At 32.3% G+C, this 18,563-nt stretch overlaps 3 protein-coding genes across 4 annotated transcripts in view; 2 read left to right on the top strand and 1 right to left on the bottom strand.

The window, feature by feature from the left end:
- LOC107491656 (glycolipid transfer protein 1-like) overlaps positions 1–6,896 on the bottom strand; it is an 8,102-nt gene extending 1,206 nt beyond the window's left edge. Inside the window, exons 1-7 of the mRNA XM_021124850.2 lie at positions 6,662–6,896; positions 6,322–6,545; positions 5,924–5,971; positions 3,009–3,094; positions 2,592–2,719; positions 1,613–1,668; positions 1,402–1,532 (exon numbers count right to left, since the gene is read on the bottom strand). Coding sequence (XP_020980509.2) covers positions 1,402–1,532; positions 1,613–1,668; positions 2,592–2,719; positions 3,009–3,094; positions 5,924–5,971; positions 6,322–6,545; positions 6,662–6,896 — 908 coding nt within the window. The remainder of the gene's footprint in view (positions 1–1,401; positions 1,533–1,612; positions 1,669–2,591; positions 2,720–3,008; positions 3,095–5,923; positions 5,972–6,321; positions 6,546–6,661) is intronic.
- A 617-nt stretch (positions 6,897–7,513) lies between these two features.
- On the top strand, positions 7,514–11,052 carry LOC107491738 (glutathione gamma-glutamylcysteinyltransferase 1). The gene is made up of 7 exons (XM_016112654.3): positions 7,514–7,693; positions 7,775–8,013; positions 8,122–8,285; positions 8,425–8,476; positions 9,228–9,455; positions 9,535–10,035; positions 10,592–11,052. Exons 1-7 carry the CDS (start codon positions 7,570–7,572, stop codon positions 10,676–10,678), a joined length of 1,395 nt encoding a protein of 464 aa, XP_015968140.3. The 5' UTR covers positions 7,514–7,569; the 3' UTR covers positions 10,679–11,052.
- Positions 11,053–12,211: 1,159 nt separating this feature from the next.
- Positions 12,212–16,313, top strand: LOC107491737 (glutathione gamma-glutamylcysteinyltransferase 3). 2 transcript variants are annotated; one of them, XM_052251297.1, is made up of 9 exons: positions 12,212–12,232; positions 12,280–12,412; positions 12,505–12,661; positions 12,815–13,053; positions 13,289–13,452; positions 13,667–13,718; positions 14,164–14,391; positions 14,502–15,014; positions 15,963–16,313. In XM_052251297.1, exons 2-9 carry the CDS (start codon positions 12,338–12,340, stop codon positions 16,026–16,028), a joined length of 1,494 nt encoding a protein of 497 aa, XP_052107257.1. In that variant the 5' UTR covers positions 12,212–12,232; positions 12,280–12,337; the 3' UTR covers positions 16,029–16,313. The 2 variants fall into 2 exon arrangements, with proteins under 2 accessions (XP_052107257.1, XP_052107258.1); XM_052251298.1 differs by having other exon boundaries at positions 12,222–12,407.
- Positions 16,314–18,563: the final 2,250 nt, after the last annotated feature.

Here is an 18,563-nt window from a genome sequence, read left to right as displayed (position 1 = left end):
TGTTACACACAAACATAATTGATAGATAAAAATATTTTTTTGCATAAAATATCCAAATATAAAATTACTTTTATTTTTCTATAAAATCTTTTAAAAAAAATAAATTGAAAAAAGATATTCTCTTAGAGTCCGTTTGAAAAGTTTCAAAAATTACTTTTTAGACTATTAACCTATAAAAAGTTACATTAATGTTGTGTGGTACGGTCTTTTAAATATATTTTTAACTTTTTGAAAAATTGTTTAAGAATTTTTGAAAAAATAAAAAATTTGACTTCTTTATTTTTCAAAAATTATTTTATTACTCCTATTTATTAAAATACCTTTAAAATAAGTATTTTTATAATAAAAATCTAAACACAAAAGAACTTATGCTTTGATTTTTTTAAATTTAATTAAGTTATTTATTCAAATTTATCTTTAAAAATTCACCTAAATAAGTCCAAAAACACTTTCTAAGACGACACTCCACTAGTAGTACATCTTTCAGGTACAATTGTCTTCGTGCATAAATTTAATGTAATAATAAAAAAAAATTATTTTATTGATCTCTATAATTTTATTATATTTTTAATTAAGTTTTTATACTTTTTTCTCTTTTTAATTGAGTCCCTATACTGTTTTTAATTTTGTAATTACGTTATTTTCATGTTAAAAATAACATAATATTTTTTCTAAAATACATGTAGCCAAAAATTTAATTAAGTTTTTAATTATAAATACCTTTAATTTGTGAGAAAATATTCAATTAACTCTAATATTTTTTATAATAAAAAAGACTTAATTACAAAACTAAAGTAGTGTAGAGACCCAATTTATTATTGAAAGTTTGAGTGTTTTTGTTTGATATGGAGTTATTTTTTTAAAAATTGATATTAAATAAATCGAACGGTCTGGTTTATTTGAATAAGAAAAACAAGCTACAAGTCGAAAGTACTTTTAATTTTTTTACTTTTGAAAACAAAAATCAGAGAGTCAAATGTCAATGTTAATTTTTTTTATAATTTTCAAAAACATAAATTGGTCGGTCCCTTCTGTGATTCATTTAAAAAAAAGTTAAATAACATAAATCGATAGATTCACTTTTTTAAAAAATCACTATATAACAAAATAAGAAATTGAAGACACCGATTTCTTTCATCCTATAGTATTGAAAAACACATCTCATGACTCATTCTTTTGTGTTACACACTATCATGCAGCATAGAAAAAAAAAATAATAAATGCCTTTAACTTGGTTTTAAAGCATAACTTTAAAATTAATTTCATATTAAAATTTTTTGGTCAGAAAAGAGTACTCTAACTTTTTTTTTAAGGTCAATTATGAATATGAACCAGAAGTTTTTCAAGAATTGAAATAATACAAGTTTTATTTAAAAAAATTATGAGTAATAGTGCACAAACCTTGTCAACCATAGTAGGGCATTAGTGCAGCTAGATGAAGACTTGTGTATTTTATCTTCAATTTCTTTCTCCACTACTCTGTATAGAAGTTTGTATTCACAAGGGTTGGACTCATACCTAGACTCCAATCTCTGTACACATAAGTTTAAAAGTAATTAAACTGACAAAATGACATAAATTAAGGTCAACAATTTAGGAGTGTCTTCCTTACCAATATGTTACCACCAACATCAGATTTTACAAATGAAAATGCTCCCCCTAACATGTCTGAAATCAATCACATAAACATCAGAGGTGTAAAGCAATTGTGAACCATATCCTTAATTTAGAATTTATCTATTATGTGCCTTAAAAATACATGTTAAAATTATAAATTAAATTTTTTTATTAAAAATACAATAAATTTAAATTTTTTATATATTTATTTTATTATTTTATATTTACTAAATCCCTTCATTTATATTTTTAATACTTAGAAAAAATTAAAAAATTTAAATATAATGAATGTTACTTTTAAAAAGCATAAAAAATACAAAAGTTTAAAACTTTCTCTTTTTAAAAGTTAGGCGATAATTAAGAGATTAATTTAGTACATCTAATTAATTTTCATGTAAAAATACACCTAAAAGGCTAAAACACCAACTACAAAATTCGAGCCCACTTGAAAAAGAATAATGTCATATATTAGGATCGAATCTGTTATCAGTATAAGGAACCAAAAAAAAAAATCTGTTATCATCATATGATTTTAAATTTTTAACTAAAAATTAAAAGAACCTTATTAACTATTGAATATAATTTTAAATTTTATCAATTATGAAATCATCTAATAATAATATTATTAAATTCAAGGACATATATAAAAAAAAAGTCTAATGCACAAGTATATTTTGTGATAAAACAAAATCTAAAAAAGAATTGCATCTAATATTAAATAGACAAAAATATAAATAAAAAATTTACAATTCGCAAAATACACATCAAAATTTATAAATATCAAAGTAAAGTCAAAAGTTTAATTTTCATAGACAAAAATACATTCTAAACTTTACAAATTCACTAATGACATGCATGACATTTTTGTCCAATAAAAACAATCTTTTTTATATATAGAATTTTTGTCCAAGACAAACTCTTTTATGCATGATTTTGTCCATTTACTCCAAAAAATAAAAAAATAAAAAATATACCTAAAACCGGTAAGACACTTTTGCATACATTCAAGAAGGGTTTAGTGAGTATCTTTCCCTCTTTAGATTTAACTTTAGCCAACTCCTCCAAAGGTACCCGAAATACCTGTCCTTCCACCATCTCTCTCCTGCAATTATTCATCAATAATATCAATGTTTTTCACTTTACTAACACATTATGTGCCATTCAAAATCAAAAACACATGCAAAAATAATTAGTAACTAAATAAATAAATGATTCAATTGAAAAATGCAGCATCTGATGATTTAATTCAATTGAAATCTATTCCGATCCGATCAATAACTGGATTCCTTAGATTGAACATTTTGATCATACTTGATTACCGATAAATAACGACATTAAAAAAAAAAGGAGAAATTAGGGTTCGTGTAGAAGAAGTGGAATTAATGAATTACCTTCTGAGTTTTCTAGTAATGGTGTTGCTGTCGGAATCTGAGGCAGTTAGTTCTGTTATTTCAACTAGTTCTTTAGCTTTTTCGATCTGGATTCATTAAAATTTTGGTTTTCAATAATAATAGTACCTATATTTAGTAAATTGAAATAGTAAATTATTTTTAATATGTAAAATAATTTTGATAAAATAAGGATTTCCTTTTTTATCGTTTTTATTATACATCTTATTAGTCAAAGATTTATTTCTACATTATTTTAGAATCTGTTATTGACCATTGATATTGTTTGATTTTAAAAAAAAAAGTCTAGGAGCAGCAGTTTTATTGAATTTTGGCCAGCATGTAACCAGCAGAGGAAGGTGAGCCATTGGATGAAATCTCACACCAATCTTACACCATCAAATCATCATTGATAGCTAATTGATGGCTAACAATCACAAAAATTGCTGACCCCTAACATTGCTCATTTTAAAAATAGCTATTATGGATTCAACTTGTAACTACATATATATTTGATTCCATTCCTTCCTGTCTCCATTCATTATAAATTTTTCATTTATCATACTCTTTTAATAAGGAAAATAATTAACCATTAATTTACTATCACACATGATCTATCACCCATTATGAATTGTAATTTAGTTTGATTGTGTAATTATTTTAGAGTATAATATAATTGATGACATAAATGACTCAAACCAACATTTAATTGATATATTGATTCACAACATCAATACAAAATAAATTCGGTCTGAGAAATAAAACTTCTTTTTATATAGCTAAGCTATTTATATATATATATCTCTTCAACAAATAAATTAGTACAGGGATTAAGTTTTGACATTTATATACAACCTTTACAAGTGTTATAGAATAGAATTCTTCTTAATTTGACTTCAAATTTAAGACAACTATGGATAGAAGGCAAGGTTAGTATATGCTTTCAAATCATTCTCTTATGCTCTGTTAATGTGTATATTTGTAGTGTTTAAGGTATATATTTTCACATGCATGCTATATGCAACAATGCATTTTTTTTTTTTTACGAAAGATAGAGATACTCGAATCCGCAACTTCTTAAATGAGTATGAGAAAACTATGACATTTGAGTTATAACTGATTGGCATGCAATAATGCATTGTTGTTTGTGATGATTGTTCTATCTGTATACATGTTTTGGACATTAACTTTTAAGGTTTAATTTATTTTTTTATATGGATTATACTCTTTTTTGCAGGCATATGTTAAAGAATATTATCACTTTTAAGCAAGTTACAAACTTTACAAAGAAAATTGTGAAGGATGAACTGCATCTTCATCAATTGATTTATATATCCAATTGTTTTTATTTTTAATCCTAACAACGACTCACTAATTAAGTTAAATTAAATGAATAACGGTTTCTACAAACGACCCCTACCATCACCTCCGGCAGTTGATTTTATTTCCGATGAAGGCAAGGTTACTGCATGCTTTTAAACCATTATTTTGTTACATTGTTAAATAATATATGCCATTTACTTAATCTTCTGTTACTTAATTTACACTTTCTGTAGTTTTTAAGCTATGCATGTTATTTGCAATCTTGCACTGTTGTTTGTTACTGTGCTATATTTTAATTTGCTTGAGTCTTGCATGAAGTGCAATGAAATCGTTTAATCCATGTAGTTGGATAAGGTTTTGTTCTTGTTATCGTTGTTATTGTATTTGATCAAAGAAATCAGTTTTTTAAAGAACGAAAAAAAAATATTTTGTAATAACTAAAAACTTATTCAATAATACAACCTCTGCATATTTATTTGCTAGCAAATAAGCAACATGTGTGAGGACCATACACATTATAGAAATAGTCATATTTTAATTTTGCAACGAAAAAATTGAGAGCCTATAAATTTACCCATAAAAATATAAATGAATTTTATATTTACTAAAAATTAGACTAATTTAATAAAATTATAAAAAATAAAAAATTAGAAATTATTTTGGGAACTAAATAATACTATGCTCCTACGTATTCTTCAAAAGTTCACATTAGAATTGGATTAGAATTCATTAGGTATAATCATTGTTTTTTTGTGACTAAATAGAAAAGAGAGAAAAAAAATTGAGACAAAACCAAATTAATTTGTTAGGTTCATATATAAATTTATTAGATATTGAAGCTTACTCCATGGTTGGCTCCAATTCAAGTAAATGTTTGTGTCAGAAGCAGCTGTTTTAACCATATAATCTGCAACACTATTTGCATTCCTCTGAATTAAAAGAATAGAGACTCTCAAATTCCAATTTATAACTCCTGTATATGCTTTGACAAATTTCATTCCGGAATATCCTTACCAAGTATTTTTTAGTTTACCAAGAAAAGAGTTTCTAAACAGTCTGTTTCACAAATAACCTCACGAAATTCACTCTCCAAACTACATGCAATCCAGTAAAAAGAACACTTTGTCCTAAATAATTTTTTATTGTTTTAAAAATTTTCAATAATTATTCTTAATGATTGATTTTCTTTGTTTCTTTGAAAAGAACTAATTTATATAATTTAATTATTTTATAATAAGAGTAAAGGACAAATTCGTCCTTGACCTTTTTTTTCGCAAACATATTTGTCTCTGAGGTTTGGAAAATACTTTAATGTCCCTGACCCTCCGAAAAAGTGGACATATTTACCCCTCCGTTAGAGTAGCTCCGTTTGCCCTGACGGAAAACGGTGACGTGGCTCCCGTGGCGCTGACCTGGCCGTTACGGGCTGCCACGTGGGATGGACTTTTGAAAAGAGGACGTATTAGTCCTTTCACATCAAAACGTGTAGCTTTTTAAAACAGGACATATTAGTCCTCTCACTCCAAAACGACGCCGTTTCTCCCCACCCCTCCAAACACACTTTAATCCCCTTCTGCATTTTCAATCAACAATACTTCACCAAATCCAGAAGCAGCAAATTCAGCACTTCCAGTTCTGCAATTCTAGAATTATCAGTAATACATCCAAAACACATAAACAAAGAATCAACAGAGTAACAAATCACAGCAACATCAGCAAAATTTCAAGAAAAATGAGAGGCAGGAGTCTAAGCAAATTCAGATTCAACAAGCAATTCAGCGACATATTCACCAACAACAGAGCACAAATTCGATTTCACAGACTCAGTTCACAATTCAACCAGTCCAAAATTGTGCAATTTATGAAGAACATGTAAGAACTCCTTATAATTCTGGAAAAATTGCTACACTCTCAAATAGAATCAGCAACTTACCAGAAATTGCATATGGAGAAAACAGATATGAGAGAATAAGAAAAATTATGCAAACAGCACCTGAGAGCTTGAAGGAGTGTGATCAGATAAACTCTCCGGTGCATCGATTACATGCCACCGAACACTGAAGCTCCATTTTTCGTCTGAAAGCAGTCTAGAGATATGACCAACAGCAACATGAAGATTTCGGCCCACGACATAAATATGGCAATCGCAAGCATTGACAGCAAAAGGCTTGCATATTTGCTCAGGCAAAGGGGAGCCATCTATGGCATCCCAGGAGTCTGTTTCCGTGTCATAGAACTTTAGCTTCATTCTTTCAAGCTCAGAGACAATAAACAAGTGGCCATAAATAACGTCATCGTCCTTGGCGGAAGTGTCGTCGTCAGTGCGTATGCACTTGCCGAGTATGAAGGGAGTGGGAGCGAGCAAGGGCTTGTGGTCGAGCGAAGATGATGCGGAGGTGGAGGAAGGAGAAGAGAGAGAGCCAGCACCGCCGCGTACGGAGACGGAAACGGAGGAGAAGCTGGCGGGAGTGGTTCCGGTTCCGGTGGCGGCGATGATTGAGGGCTCGGCCTAGGAGCCACTCGATGGTCTGGCCGTCGGACTTGTGGCCGAGCTCCGTCGGATGCCATGGGTCGGAATGCTCCCTTTCTTCCTTCACCCGCTTCACCTTCACACTGAATTCGAAGGATTAGGGCTCAAGGATTTCATAGATTGGGGGTGGGGGAGAAACGGCGTCGTTTTGGGGTGAGAAGACTAATATGTCCTGTTTTGAAAAGCTACATGTTTTGGTGTGAAAGGACTAATACGTCCTCTTTTCAAAAGTCCATCCCACGTGGCAACCCGTAACGGCCAGGTCAGCGCCACGGGAGCCACGTCACCGTTTTCCGTCAGGGCAAACGGAGCGACTCTAACGGAGGGGTAAATATGTCCACTTTTTCGGAGGGTCAGGGACATTAAAGTATTTTCCAAATCTCAGGGACAAAAATGTCTGCAAAAAAAAGGTTAGAGACGAATTTGTCATTTACTCTTATAATAAAAGTTATTAAAAATTTCAGTATATCAATTTTTATTTAGTAAAAATTTCTCTGCGGAGAGAATAGTTTATTGGGAAGGGTGCCAGTACGGCAGAGGCATCAGCGATGAGCGATAATTAAAAACAAAAAAACGCGGGATATATTCTTTCAATAATTCGGTTACTGTGTTGTGTGTTTGCAAATTCCAATGGCGACGATTATTTCAATTGAATCGAATCGAATCTGCATTCTGCAGCAACTGTTTCTTGAAGCTATTCAGAACGGAACCATGGAAGGCTTCTACAGGTTGGTCTCTTATTTCCAGACCCAATCGGAACCCGCCTACTGCGGCCTTGCAAGCTTATCCATGGTCTTAAATGCTCTTGCCATTGATCCTGGTCGCAAATGGAAAGGTTTCTTACTTCCTATTTCCCTGATTAGGGTTTAGTTGATTGAATCCCCTACCTCAATTTGCTGTGTAATCAATCATACAGGTCCTTGGAGATGGTTTGATGAATCTATGTTAGACTGTTGTGAGCCTCTTGAAAAGGTCAAAGTTAAAGGCATCTCCTTTGGGAAGCTCGTGTGCTTGGCTCATTGTGCTGGAGCAAAAGTTGAAGCCTTTCATGCTAGCCAGAGCAGCATCGATGCTTTCCGTGAATATGTCATGAATTGTTCAGCTTCTGATGAATGTCATGTCATCTCTTCGTACCACAGGGCTGCTCTCAAACAAGTATGTCTTCAAAGCTATAAAATTTGTTTAGGTAGACATTCTTGATGCATATATGGTATTCTGGATGAAATGATGAACATGAATATTTTAATTTAACTTTCACAATAGACTGGAACTGGTCATTTTTCACCTATTGGAGGCTATCATGCTGGGAAGGACATGGCGCTTATTTTGGATGTTGCACGATTTAAGTATCCCCCTCATTGGGTTCCACTTTCACTTCTTTGGGAAGGCATGAACTATGTTGACGAATCCACTGGACAAACTAGGGGGTAATTTTCTTGTATAAATTTTGTACTTTTTGACTTTGTATGCCTAGTTATAGTTAGTAGAAATCAATGATTAGATGTCGGTTTACTCAAGAGTGTGTTAATTCTATATGTAATTTCTGTAATTATTTATTCTTTCCAGGTTCATGCTTATATCAAGGCCACATAGGGAACCTGGCATGCTTTATACTCTGGTATTTGTCTTTCCATTATATAATGGGCCCTAACTTGGCATTTCATCATATATAAAAATGTTGGTATGGATAATAAATTGTTGGATAATTTCTGTTACATGTGCGAGTGAAGAGATTCCTTTACTTTTTATTGAACTATACTTCAGTTTTTGTGGTATGGTGAACTTGTTTGTCGGAGCATATTGGACAGTTTGTTTATTTCAAGTTTGTGTGATCTTCTATCTAGCAGATGTTGTGAAATGAACCACAATTTTCCTTTCTTAATCAAGCATTTCCCTTAGTTTATAATAGATATGAACTTGTTAGTTTGTCTCTTAAAACTATAGATGAAATTGTGTCCAGAAGATACCTTGTTTTCCATCGTATTTCATGATTTCAATGTCTGTTCAGATACATTCTTTCTTTTGTGATGATATTATCTCATTCAGTTCGTATGGAATTTGCTAATAGGTGTTTGGAAGAAAAAAAATTGAGGTTTGATTCAAAAGTCATTTTGAAATCAATGATTACAAAATCCAAGTTGGAAAGTCAGTTTGCACATTGGACCATTTGATGAATTTTTGAGAATATGTGGTGCCGTTCTTAATTTAATGGACTTCAGAATTCTGCGAGTATGAAACTAATTAACATGTGTGGGTGACTGGGTGTGTAGTAATAGTATATTTCTAGAAAGTGATGCCTGTACATTTTGTTATTTATGATGGTTGGTGTGGGTGGATGGATGCATTACGCACTTCTTTTGATGTTACAGAGCTGCAAACATGAGAGTTGGATTAGTATTGCAAAATTCCTAATGGATGATGTTCCTCTTCTATTAAAATCAGAGGATGTGAAAGACATTCAAATGGTTCTTTCAATAATAGTCACATCACTTCCATCTAAATTTGAGGAATTTATCAAATGGATTGCGGAGATCAGGAGGCGAGAAGATGGTGGTCCAAGTTTAAGCCCAGAGGAGAAAGCAAGGCTTGGTGTTAAGGTTTGACATGTTTCTTACCAACTTATTGTAATTCTCTCCAAAATTTTAATCTACTGCAGTTAACTCCTTTTTCATGCAGGAAGAGGTATTGAAACAAGTGCAGGAGACAGGGCTTTTCAAACATGTGATTCGCTTTATGTCAACTTCTTGCAGCATACATTCACCCACTTCAGGTGATGGAGACACCTTACCTGACATTGCTGCAAATGTTTGTTGCCAAGGAGCAGAAATTTTAGGTGGGAAAATTAGCTCATCGGCGGAGTATTGCTGTCATGAAACATGCTTGAAATGCTGCAAAGCTGAAGATGAAAAACCAGTAACAATGGTTTGTGGGACTGTGGTAAATGGCAACAGTGAGCAAGGGGTTGATGTGCTGATTCCTTCTACTAGAAAATCATGTTGCACTTGCTCTAGCCTAAGTAATTCCATTAGGATGCACCCAGCTAGCACAGATGTGCTAACTGTGCTTTTACTGTCCTTACCATCTACGACATGGTCTGATATCAAAGATGAGCGGCTCTTGAGGGAAATAAATAGCCTGGTTTCAGTTGAAAATCTTCCTACTTTGCTTCAAGAAGAGGTAGTTATCATAATTTCTTTTTTAACAAAAATTTAACTATCTCCTTTTATCCTCAATCTCTTGTTAATTACTAATATCATCCCTTGATGCCTCCAAGTGGTAACAATAATAATTGTTCTGTTTGTTTAATCTTGTGCTCACTGTTTTTGGTTTTCATGAATTTGTGAAGAAAATAATGAAAACATTGGAAAACAATGAAATCATATTTTCTATTTTCACTTTTTTCTTCACAAAATCCTAAACCGAAAACGTTGAAAATGAAACCAAAGATAAAAATACAAACCAAAGAGGTGAGATTGTCTTTGTTTGTACCTCTTTTAATTCTTATATGGAAATTTGCATTTGACCTTTTTATGTAAGCAATGTAAATTCCGTACACAAATATGTTGAATCGCTAGTAGCAGCCCACATATTCGCTGCAGGTTGTTGTACCAAGTCGTGATGCAGTAAACTTCTCAATAAAAAACAATGTCTTTCCATGCATTGTAGCACTCTGATTTCTGCATATTCTGTTCTATTTCCATCTTCTGCTTATAATATAAAATCTGGATTTCAGGTTCTGCACTTAAGACGTCAGCTACATCTTCTGAAGAAATGTCAAGAGGATAAGGTAGATGAGGATCTCCATGCGCCTTTCTCTTAGATTCTCTCTCATTTCGGTCATCCTGGTCAACCCACGTTGAATAGTATAGAATTACTGAAATTGGTGACTATCCGCTGAAGAAATTTTGGTACATAATTGCAATTGCAGCAGGTTTTTATTTTTTAAATTGTTTTGTAGGACATGCTAGTGCTACTGAAGACGCTAGAGCATTTAGTAATTTACAACTTAGCTGTGATTTTTTTTCGATATTTTAACTATTCATACAAATTTCAAGGAAGAGAAATCATCCGGTGATAGATTTTGTTGAACGATTATAGGAGATCCATTTTTGTATATTCTAATATTCATTGGTTGTCAAATTACATTGTTATAGCAAGTAGCTATTCTATTCAGAATATGTTTACCATTTCACATTCGGTTTGTGAGATTTGATTTTCTCATCCTCATCATTGAAAGCTCGTCAAGGCACTAATTACTAACTTGGGTTTTTAACGTTTTGGAGCATATTTAATGAATGTTCTAAGAAATGAAACATATTTAATGTATAATTGTATATACATGTCAATTTAACTCAAAATTGCAATGTTTAAAGTTTATTAAATATTTGAAATGAGTGGTTTTGTTTGGGAAGTTTATAAGAATTTCTTTTTCCTTTGAACGAGATAGGCATGAGTTGTGCTTCCATTCAAGCTTAAAATATTGGGATATACAAACACCAATGAAGTCTGAGTAACATTCACCAAGTTTTCAAGAAATTTTTTTATTACACATCCAAGTTTTAATAAAATTCAATTTCCAAATCAATCTTTAATTTTTTTATTTTATTAGACAAATTAATTTCACATCAAAATTGATATAGAAACTAAAAAGAAATAGAAGTCCTAAAAAATTCTTATAATTATCAAATCATTAAGAGTACCTCCAATTGGCCAAAAATTGAAGCCCTCTGAGTCCCTCAGGGACTTTTTTCTTCCAATAATAACTTGCTATGTGGTAAGTTATTATAAAATTAAATATTTATATAAAATCATAATTAATTAAATAATTAAATTATAATTAATTTATTAATAATTAATTATATTAAATAATTATATCTAGACTTAATTAATAATTTATATTAATTATTTAAATAATAATTAATTAAATAATTATATTGTGTATTATTTTTATATATAATTTTTTTAATATTAATATTTTTTAACAATAAATTATTTTTGAATTTATAAATTTAAAAATATTATTGTAAAAAAATAGTAATGATATTAATTTTAATTATTTTAATTAATTAAGTGGGATCACAATAGGAACTAAAGTTAGTTCTTTTTAACAAAGAAAAGAAAAATGTTTTGAGTTTCTATTTACTGTTTATGACGCAAAAATTGATATAGAGTTATTTTTATGACAAGTGGGAGCATAAATAGAAATTGAGATGAATTACTTATTAGATGATCTAATCATCCCTTTGGTATATTAATTTGGAGATTAACGCCCAACCCACTTGAGAGCACTAAATAAAAATAAAGCGGCGAGAAGAACATAATAATTGGACAAAAGGGGTTGAAAATGTTGGAAGATTCGAATTTGGAAGCATAAATAAAAGCAGTAAAGAGAAGTTGGACCCCGCTACTCCACTAAGCATAGCACTTGGCGTATCATCAAAATCAGAGCTTCAATTTTGTTTCATTGAATTGAATTGTTATGGCAAGCGCAGGTCTCTATCGTAGAGCTCTCCCTTCTCCTCCTGCAATCGACTTCTCCTCTCCTCAAGGCAAGGTTAGTCTTCAACTATTTCAATCCAACTAACAAACCCCATTTCATCAAAATCCCTTTTTTCAATGTTGATTAATCCCAATTCAATTGAGCAGAAGATCTTTGCTGAAGCTCTAGCTCATGGAACCATGGAGGGCTTCTTCAAGTTGATATCTTACTACCAAACACAATCAGAGCCTGCTTACTGCGGACTCGCCACACTTGCTGTTGTCCTTAATGCTCTCTCCATTGATCCTGGTAGAAAATGGAAAGGTCTCTTCTTTTTCTTTTTCTTTTCCTTTTTCTTTTCCTTTTCCCTATTTGGTTCTCTTGTTCTCTCTAATTTTAGCTTTTTATTTGTTTTTATAAATGTCTTGCATTGAATGGCATGAAAAGGATATAAGGAAGTTTGTTCAATGTGTATAGGTCCTTGGAGATGGTTTGATGACTCTATGCTGGATTGCTGTGAGCCTTTGGAAAAAGTCAAAGCAGAAGGAATCACATTTGGCAAAGTTGCGTGCTTGGCTCGGTGCAATGGGGCTAGAGTTGAAGCTTTTCGTTCAGACGAAAGTACCATTGATGATTTTCGCAAGCGTTTGATCTCGTGCTGTTCCTCCGAGGATTGCCATGTGATTGTGTCTTATCACCGAGCAGCTTTCAATCAGGTCTTGTCTGAAGGTCATTCTTCCTGTTTTATGTTCATAAACTATGCCAATGAATTCTTTAGTTGAGTTTGGTTCTTGATCAAGTTCACCAGAAAGCATGTTTCTCTATCATTAAAGTTCATAGATTATAAGATTTTAGATCTTCTTGCATAGATACAAAGATTGTTGTCTAAGGAATGTAAAGCTAAATAAGTTTATAGGAATGATGGGAATTTGTCGAATTATTGGATAACAGACTGGTACTGGCCATTTTTCACCAATCGGAGGATATCACGCCGAAAGGGATATGGTTCTCATTCTGGATGTTGCTCGTTTTAAATATCCTCCTCACTGGGTTCCCACTTCTCTTCTCTGGGATGCCATGAATACAATTGATAAATCAACTGGACATCGCAGGGGGTAAGATCTACTTTGTTAATTGAAGTGTGATAGTTAACAATGTCTCTTCTGCGGTTTTGTCAAGACAACAGTCTTCACTGTCATTTCCTTCAATTATATTGCAGTTTTCAGAATTGTTGGGATGAAAAAGGTTACAACTTATGAGCTTAGTCTTTTGGGCATGCTCAGCTAGTGTTGTTGACCTCCATTTGTATTTGAAATTTGTTTTTTTCAGGTACATGATTATTTCAAGGCTTAATAGGGCACCATCAATACTTTATACTGTGGTAATGTTTTGCTGATTGATTCTTTATGAGACCACTGGAAAGCAAATATAGAGTCTCTAAATTCATAATTCTAAAATAGATGGAAAAGTAATTTGTCTTACCGTAAATTTATCTTGTTGAAGTCATCTATAAGATAGGTTTTCTGATTCCGTTATGTCAGACAATACAAAAATCAGCCATCCACGGATTTATTAAAATTATCAACTATCATTGCAAGGTCTTAATATGATCCTTCCTGGTTGATTTGGGAGTATGCTGGATTTCATATGAATAAGCTTAATCTTTGTGTCGAATTGTTGTTCCCTTTTAGGAATTGTCAGGGCCTGAGTACTTGTATTGTTCAAATTTAGCAGAACTCATACTGATTATTTATTTTGTTTATGTTTCATTAATATTATTTGTCTATGTAGATTACAGTCAATACTTATTATTAGACTATCCACAGAGTTGTAGACATGAGGGTTGGAGCAGTATCGCCAAATTCTTAGCCGAAGATGTTCCTCTCCTTCTAAAGTCAGACGATTTAAAAGACATGCATGATGTACTCTCTGTTGTATTTAAGTCTCCTCCTAATAAATTAAGAGGGTTCATCACATGGGTTGCTGAAGTTCGTCGGCAAGAAGATGGGAATCTCACACTGAGCGAAGAGGAGAAAGGAAGGCTAGCCATCAAGGTTTTGAGACTAAATTCCTCACACTGAATTAGAAAAAACATATTGTTTATATTTGAAAAGGAAAAACCAATAAATCAAGACTCATAATGTTTGAGTGCTTTGAATTTCAGGCAGACATATTGGAACAGATAAGGACAACTGTGCTCTTCAAACATGTGACCAGGTGGTTGGTTTCGGAAAGTTCGTGCTGCAACAATGGTTCAAAACTTGGCGACAAAGATAATTTACCAGAACTTGCCGCAAACATTTGTTGCCAAGGGGCAGATCTTTTGAATGGTTGCAGTAGGTCAGGTGGAAAATGCTGTGGACAAATAGACCTAAAGCATCTGAATGTCGATGGTGAAAATCAAGCAACGCTGGTTTCTGGAACTGTTACAACTGGTGGCAGCAACGAACAAGGAGTTGATGTTTTGGTCCCTTTGTGTAAGAGAGAACCGAATAGTTTGTGTTTATCTGATGAAGGTCAGTGCATCGGAATGCACCCTTCTACGGCAGATGTCTTAACAGTGCTTCTATTGGCGCTGCCGTTGCATACTTGGTCAGGCATTAAGGAAGAAAAGCTGCGTGAAGAAGTTAATAGCATTCTAACAACTGAAAATCTTCCTCCCTTACTTCAGGAAGAGGTAATGTCCATTTGTTTAGAGCCTTTGTTCCTGTTCCTTTTCTAACTTTTTTTTTAAAGAATGGAAAATATTGATTACAATATGTACTAGACAAGAACAAAATATGATTTTGGTGATTTTATGAAAGAAAAAAAAAGTGGCTAATTTTTTCCATCATGTAAATGGTTTCTTTTAAATTAATCCTCTTGAAGATTCGGAATGCAGGAATTGTTCATAAAAACTAACAATGAAAGAGGGCCATTTACCATGCCTCTTCTTTTTTTTTTCTTTTATATATATATACCAAGATGCATGAGATGGCAAAAATCAGAGTCAGCAATCAGCATGAACGCTATATGTATTTTAACTGAGCGTTCATGCTGATTGCTGACTCTGATTTTTGCCATCTCATGCATCTTGGTAAGCCCTGTGAACTTAGGTGAAAAGAAAATGATTAATTCCATAGTTCAACGAACAATAGTTAATTGGGGAACAAATTCCAGGGTTAGAATATAATTTAAACTCAATAAAATCTGGATGCCTAAGTTACTTAATATGAAAACATATTCCCTCCATAATTAAATGGTGCTTATAGTTATGGTGGCTTTACAACTTTAGCAGCATTTTTATAAAGTGTTGCTAAAGCAAAAGTAATGCTTTTTTTAATACTTAACAATGCTTTTTAATTTTAAAATAAATTTATTACCAAAATATTAAAAAAATATGACTTTTAGCAACACTTTTTAGATATTGCTAAAGTTGTTTAGACACCATAGTCACTGTAGTCATATGCACAATAGACTCCACCATATATATCATTGAAAACCTCAGCCATTGAGTTGATACTTAATATGATGTGTTCAAAACTCCCATAGTGAATTTTATGAGAAACAATTGAAGAACATTGTTAAATTCCTCAAATGATTAGTGTAAGTGGTACTACTTAATTACGAGTGACTTGTGAAACAGGTTTTGTTCCTGCGAGAGCAGCTCTGTTTTCTCATGATGGATATTGGTGCTTCTTCTGTTCCTTAAGGCATGCACTATTGATCTTGATTCATGTAAAGACTAAGGTGTCCTACATTATAATTGATTACATTTCTCTCCTTCTTTTCCCATTATTGTATCCATGGGATGTTTATTTTTTGTATCGTCAAATAAAAGTGGAGGATATCATAGTTCATGCTATGTGCATACAAAAGTTCAGACATAACTAACTACTCGTATAAAATATATGAGAACTGCTATATATCTAAGTCTTATTGTTATCTAAATTTATTCAAGTAGGCCCAATACCAACAAAAATTATTCTCATTAAAAGAGCGTAATTACACGTGCTTTCACATACGAAGCTTCTTCTTCGCCTGTGTTTTTTTTATTCTTTTTCTTTTTCTCTTCCTGATGATTTTGTACCATTATGTATTTCTTCTTTTTGGTCTGTATTTTTTTTTCTTTTCCTTCTTCTCTTCTTGATGATTTTGCACCATTATGTTTTTTTTCTTTTTTTTTTCATGATTTTATTTCTCTCAATAGAGTGAAACAAGAAAAATTATAACAAAATGAAATAAGAAGATGAAGAAGAAAAAAAATGAAAAAGAAGAAGAAGAAGCAATAGAAGGTTAGGACGAAAAGTTTTGAATTGTACAGAACAATGAGATTAAATGCATCTTAATTCACTCATAAATGAACCGAAATTATATTTAAAATGAATCAAAAATTAAATTTAGAATGTAAACTTGTTTCAAAATAAGCACAGACCAAGTGCACCTTATTTAAATCCAGAAAGAACCGAAATTACGTAATGATTGTGACAGAAACTCAATTCCAAAACAAACACATAAACAAAATTGAATCATGAATAAAAACACATCCAAATCTATCAAGTGATTGTAAAAGGTGAAGAGGAAGAGTTTTAAAATGTGCACGTTAATTTACTTAGAAATAAATCGAAATTATATTCAGAATGAACCGAAAATTAAATACAAAATGTAAACTTGTTTCAAAACAAGCACAAACTAAGTGCATCTTATTTAAATCCAGAATGAACCGAAATTACTTAATGATTGCGACACACAAACTCAATTCGAAAACAAAGACAAAAATAAAATTGAATTATGAACAAAAACACATCCAAATCCAACAAGTAATTATGCAGCATTATGTGTTTCTTTTTCTTGGTTTGATTAGATAAACAAGACAAGAAGAAGAAGAATATGATGAGGAGTTTTGAGGAGTCTTTTATTCTTGTTTTTTCTTTTTTGTTTGATTTTTCTTTTTTTTTTCTCTTGGTTTTATACTTCTGAAGAGAGTGAAACAAGAAACATTATAACAAAATGAAATAAGAAGAAGAAGATGAAGCAAAAAATAAAAAGAAAAAGAAGAAACAGTAGAAGGTGAGGAGGAAGAGTTTTGAATTTTGTAGAACAACGAGACTAAATGCACCTTAATTCACTCAGAAATGAACCGAAATTATATTCAACATGAACCGAAAATTAAATTCAAAATGTAAACTCGTTCAAAACAAGCACAGACCAAGTGCACCTTATTTAAATCCAGAAAGAACCGAAATTACGTAATGATTGTGACAGAAACTCAATTCATAAGATGAATGAGACCAGACAAATGCTTTTCACGAACAATGTGGTAGTCCACTTCAATGTGTTTAGTTCTTTCATGAAAAATGGGATTATTGGCAATGTGAATGGCTGACTGGTTGTCACAGAATAGAGTGATAGACTTTTGAAGCGGCAAGCCAATGAAATCCATTAAGAAAGATAACCAACTAGCTTCACAAGTGGCAACAGCAAGAGACCTATATTCAGCTTCTGCAGAGGACTTGGCAACTGTGGTTTGCTTTTTACTCTTCCAGCTAATGAGCGAGTTCCCAAGCATGAAGCAATAACCGGAAATGGAGCGACGAGTATCGGCACAGGTAGCCCAGTCAGCATCAGCAAATCCAGTGAGATGCAGATTAGAAGTAGAGGAGAAGAAGAGACCAGTTGCAGGTCGGCCTTTTAAATATTGGAGTACGCGAAAAGCAGTCTGTAGGTGAGAAGTGGTTGCACAGTCCAAAAATTGGCTCAAATGTCCCACAGCATAAGAGATATCGGGTCTAGTATTTGTGAGGTAAAGGAGTCGGCCGATGAGCTGTCTGTAAACAGTGTTGTCTATTAAAATGGTACCTGATTCCTTTGAAAGTTTCTGACTATAATCAAATGGAGTAGAGAGAGGCTTGCAATCTAGATAACCAAAATCTCTGAGAAGGTCCATGGTGTACTTCTGCTGATAAATGTGAATTCCAGAGTTAGAGCGTGCTACTTCTATTTCCAAGAAATATTTGAGATCAGCAAGATCCTTTATTTTGATTTTGTCATCCAAATTTTGCTTGATAGAATTGATTTTGCCAATGTCATTTTCGGTTAAAACCAAGTCATCAACTTCTACTGAATGGCAGTGAAACTTTCAGATTGTTTCTTAATAAAGAGTGAATGATCATAAAAAAACTGCTTATAACCAGCATCCACAAGAGTCTGAGTGAGCTTAATGTTCCATTGCCTGCTTGCTTGCTTA

This window comes from Arachis duranensis, chromosome 6 (assembly GCF_000817695.3).
Source record: "Arachis duranensis cultivar V14167 chromosome 6, aradu.V14167.gnm2.J7QH, whole genome shotgun sequence".
NCBI classification, from domain to species: domain Eukaryota; kingdom Viridiplantae; phylum Streptophyta; class Magnoliopsida; order Fabales; family Fabaceae; genus Arachis; species Arachis duranensis.
Note: the sequence above shows the minus strand (reverse complement) of the source record. Positions and strands in the feature narration are given on the sequence as shown.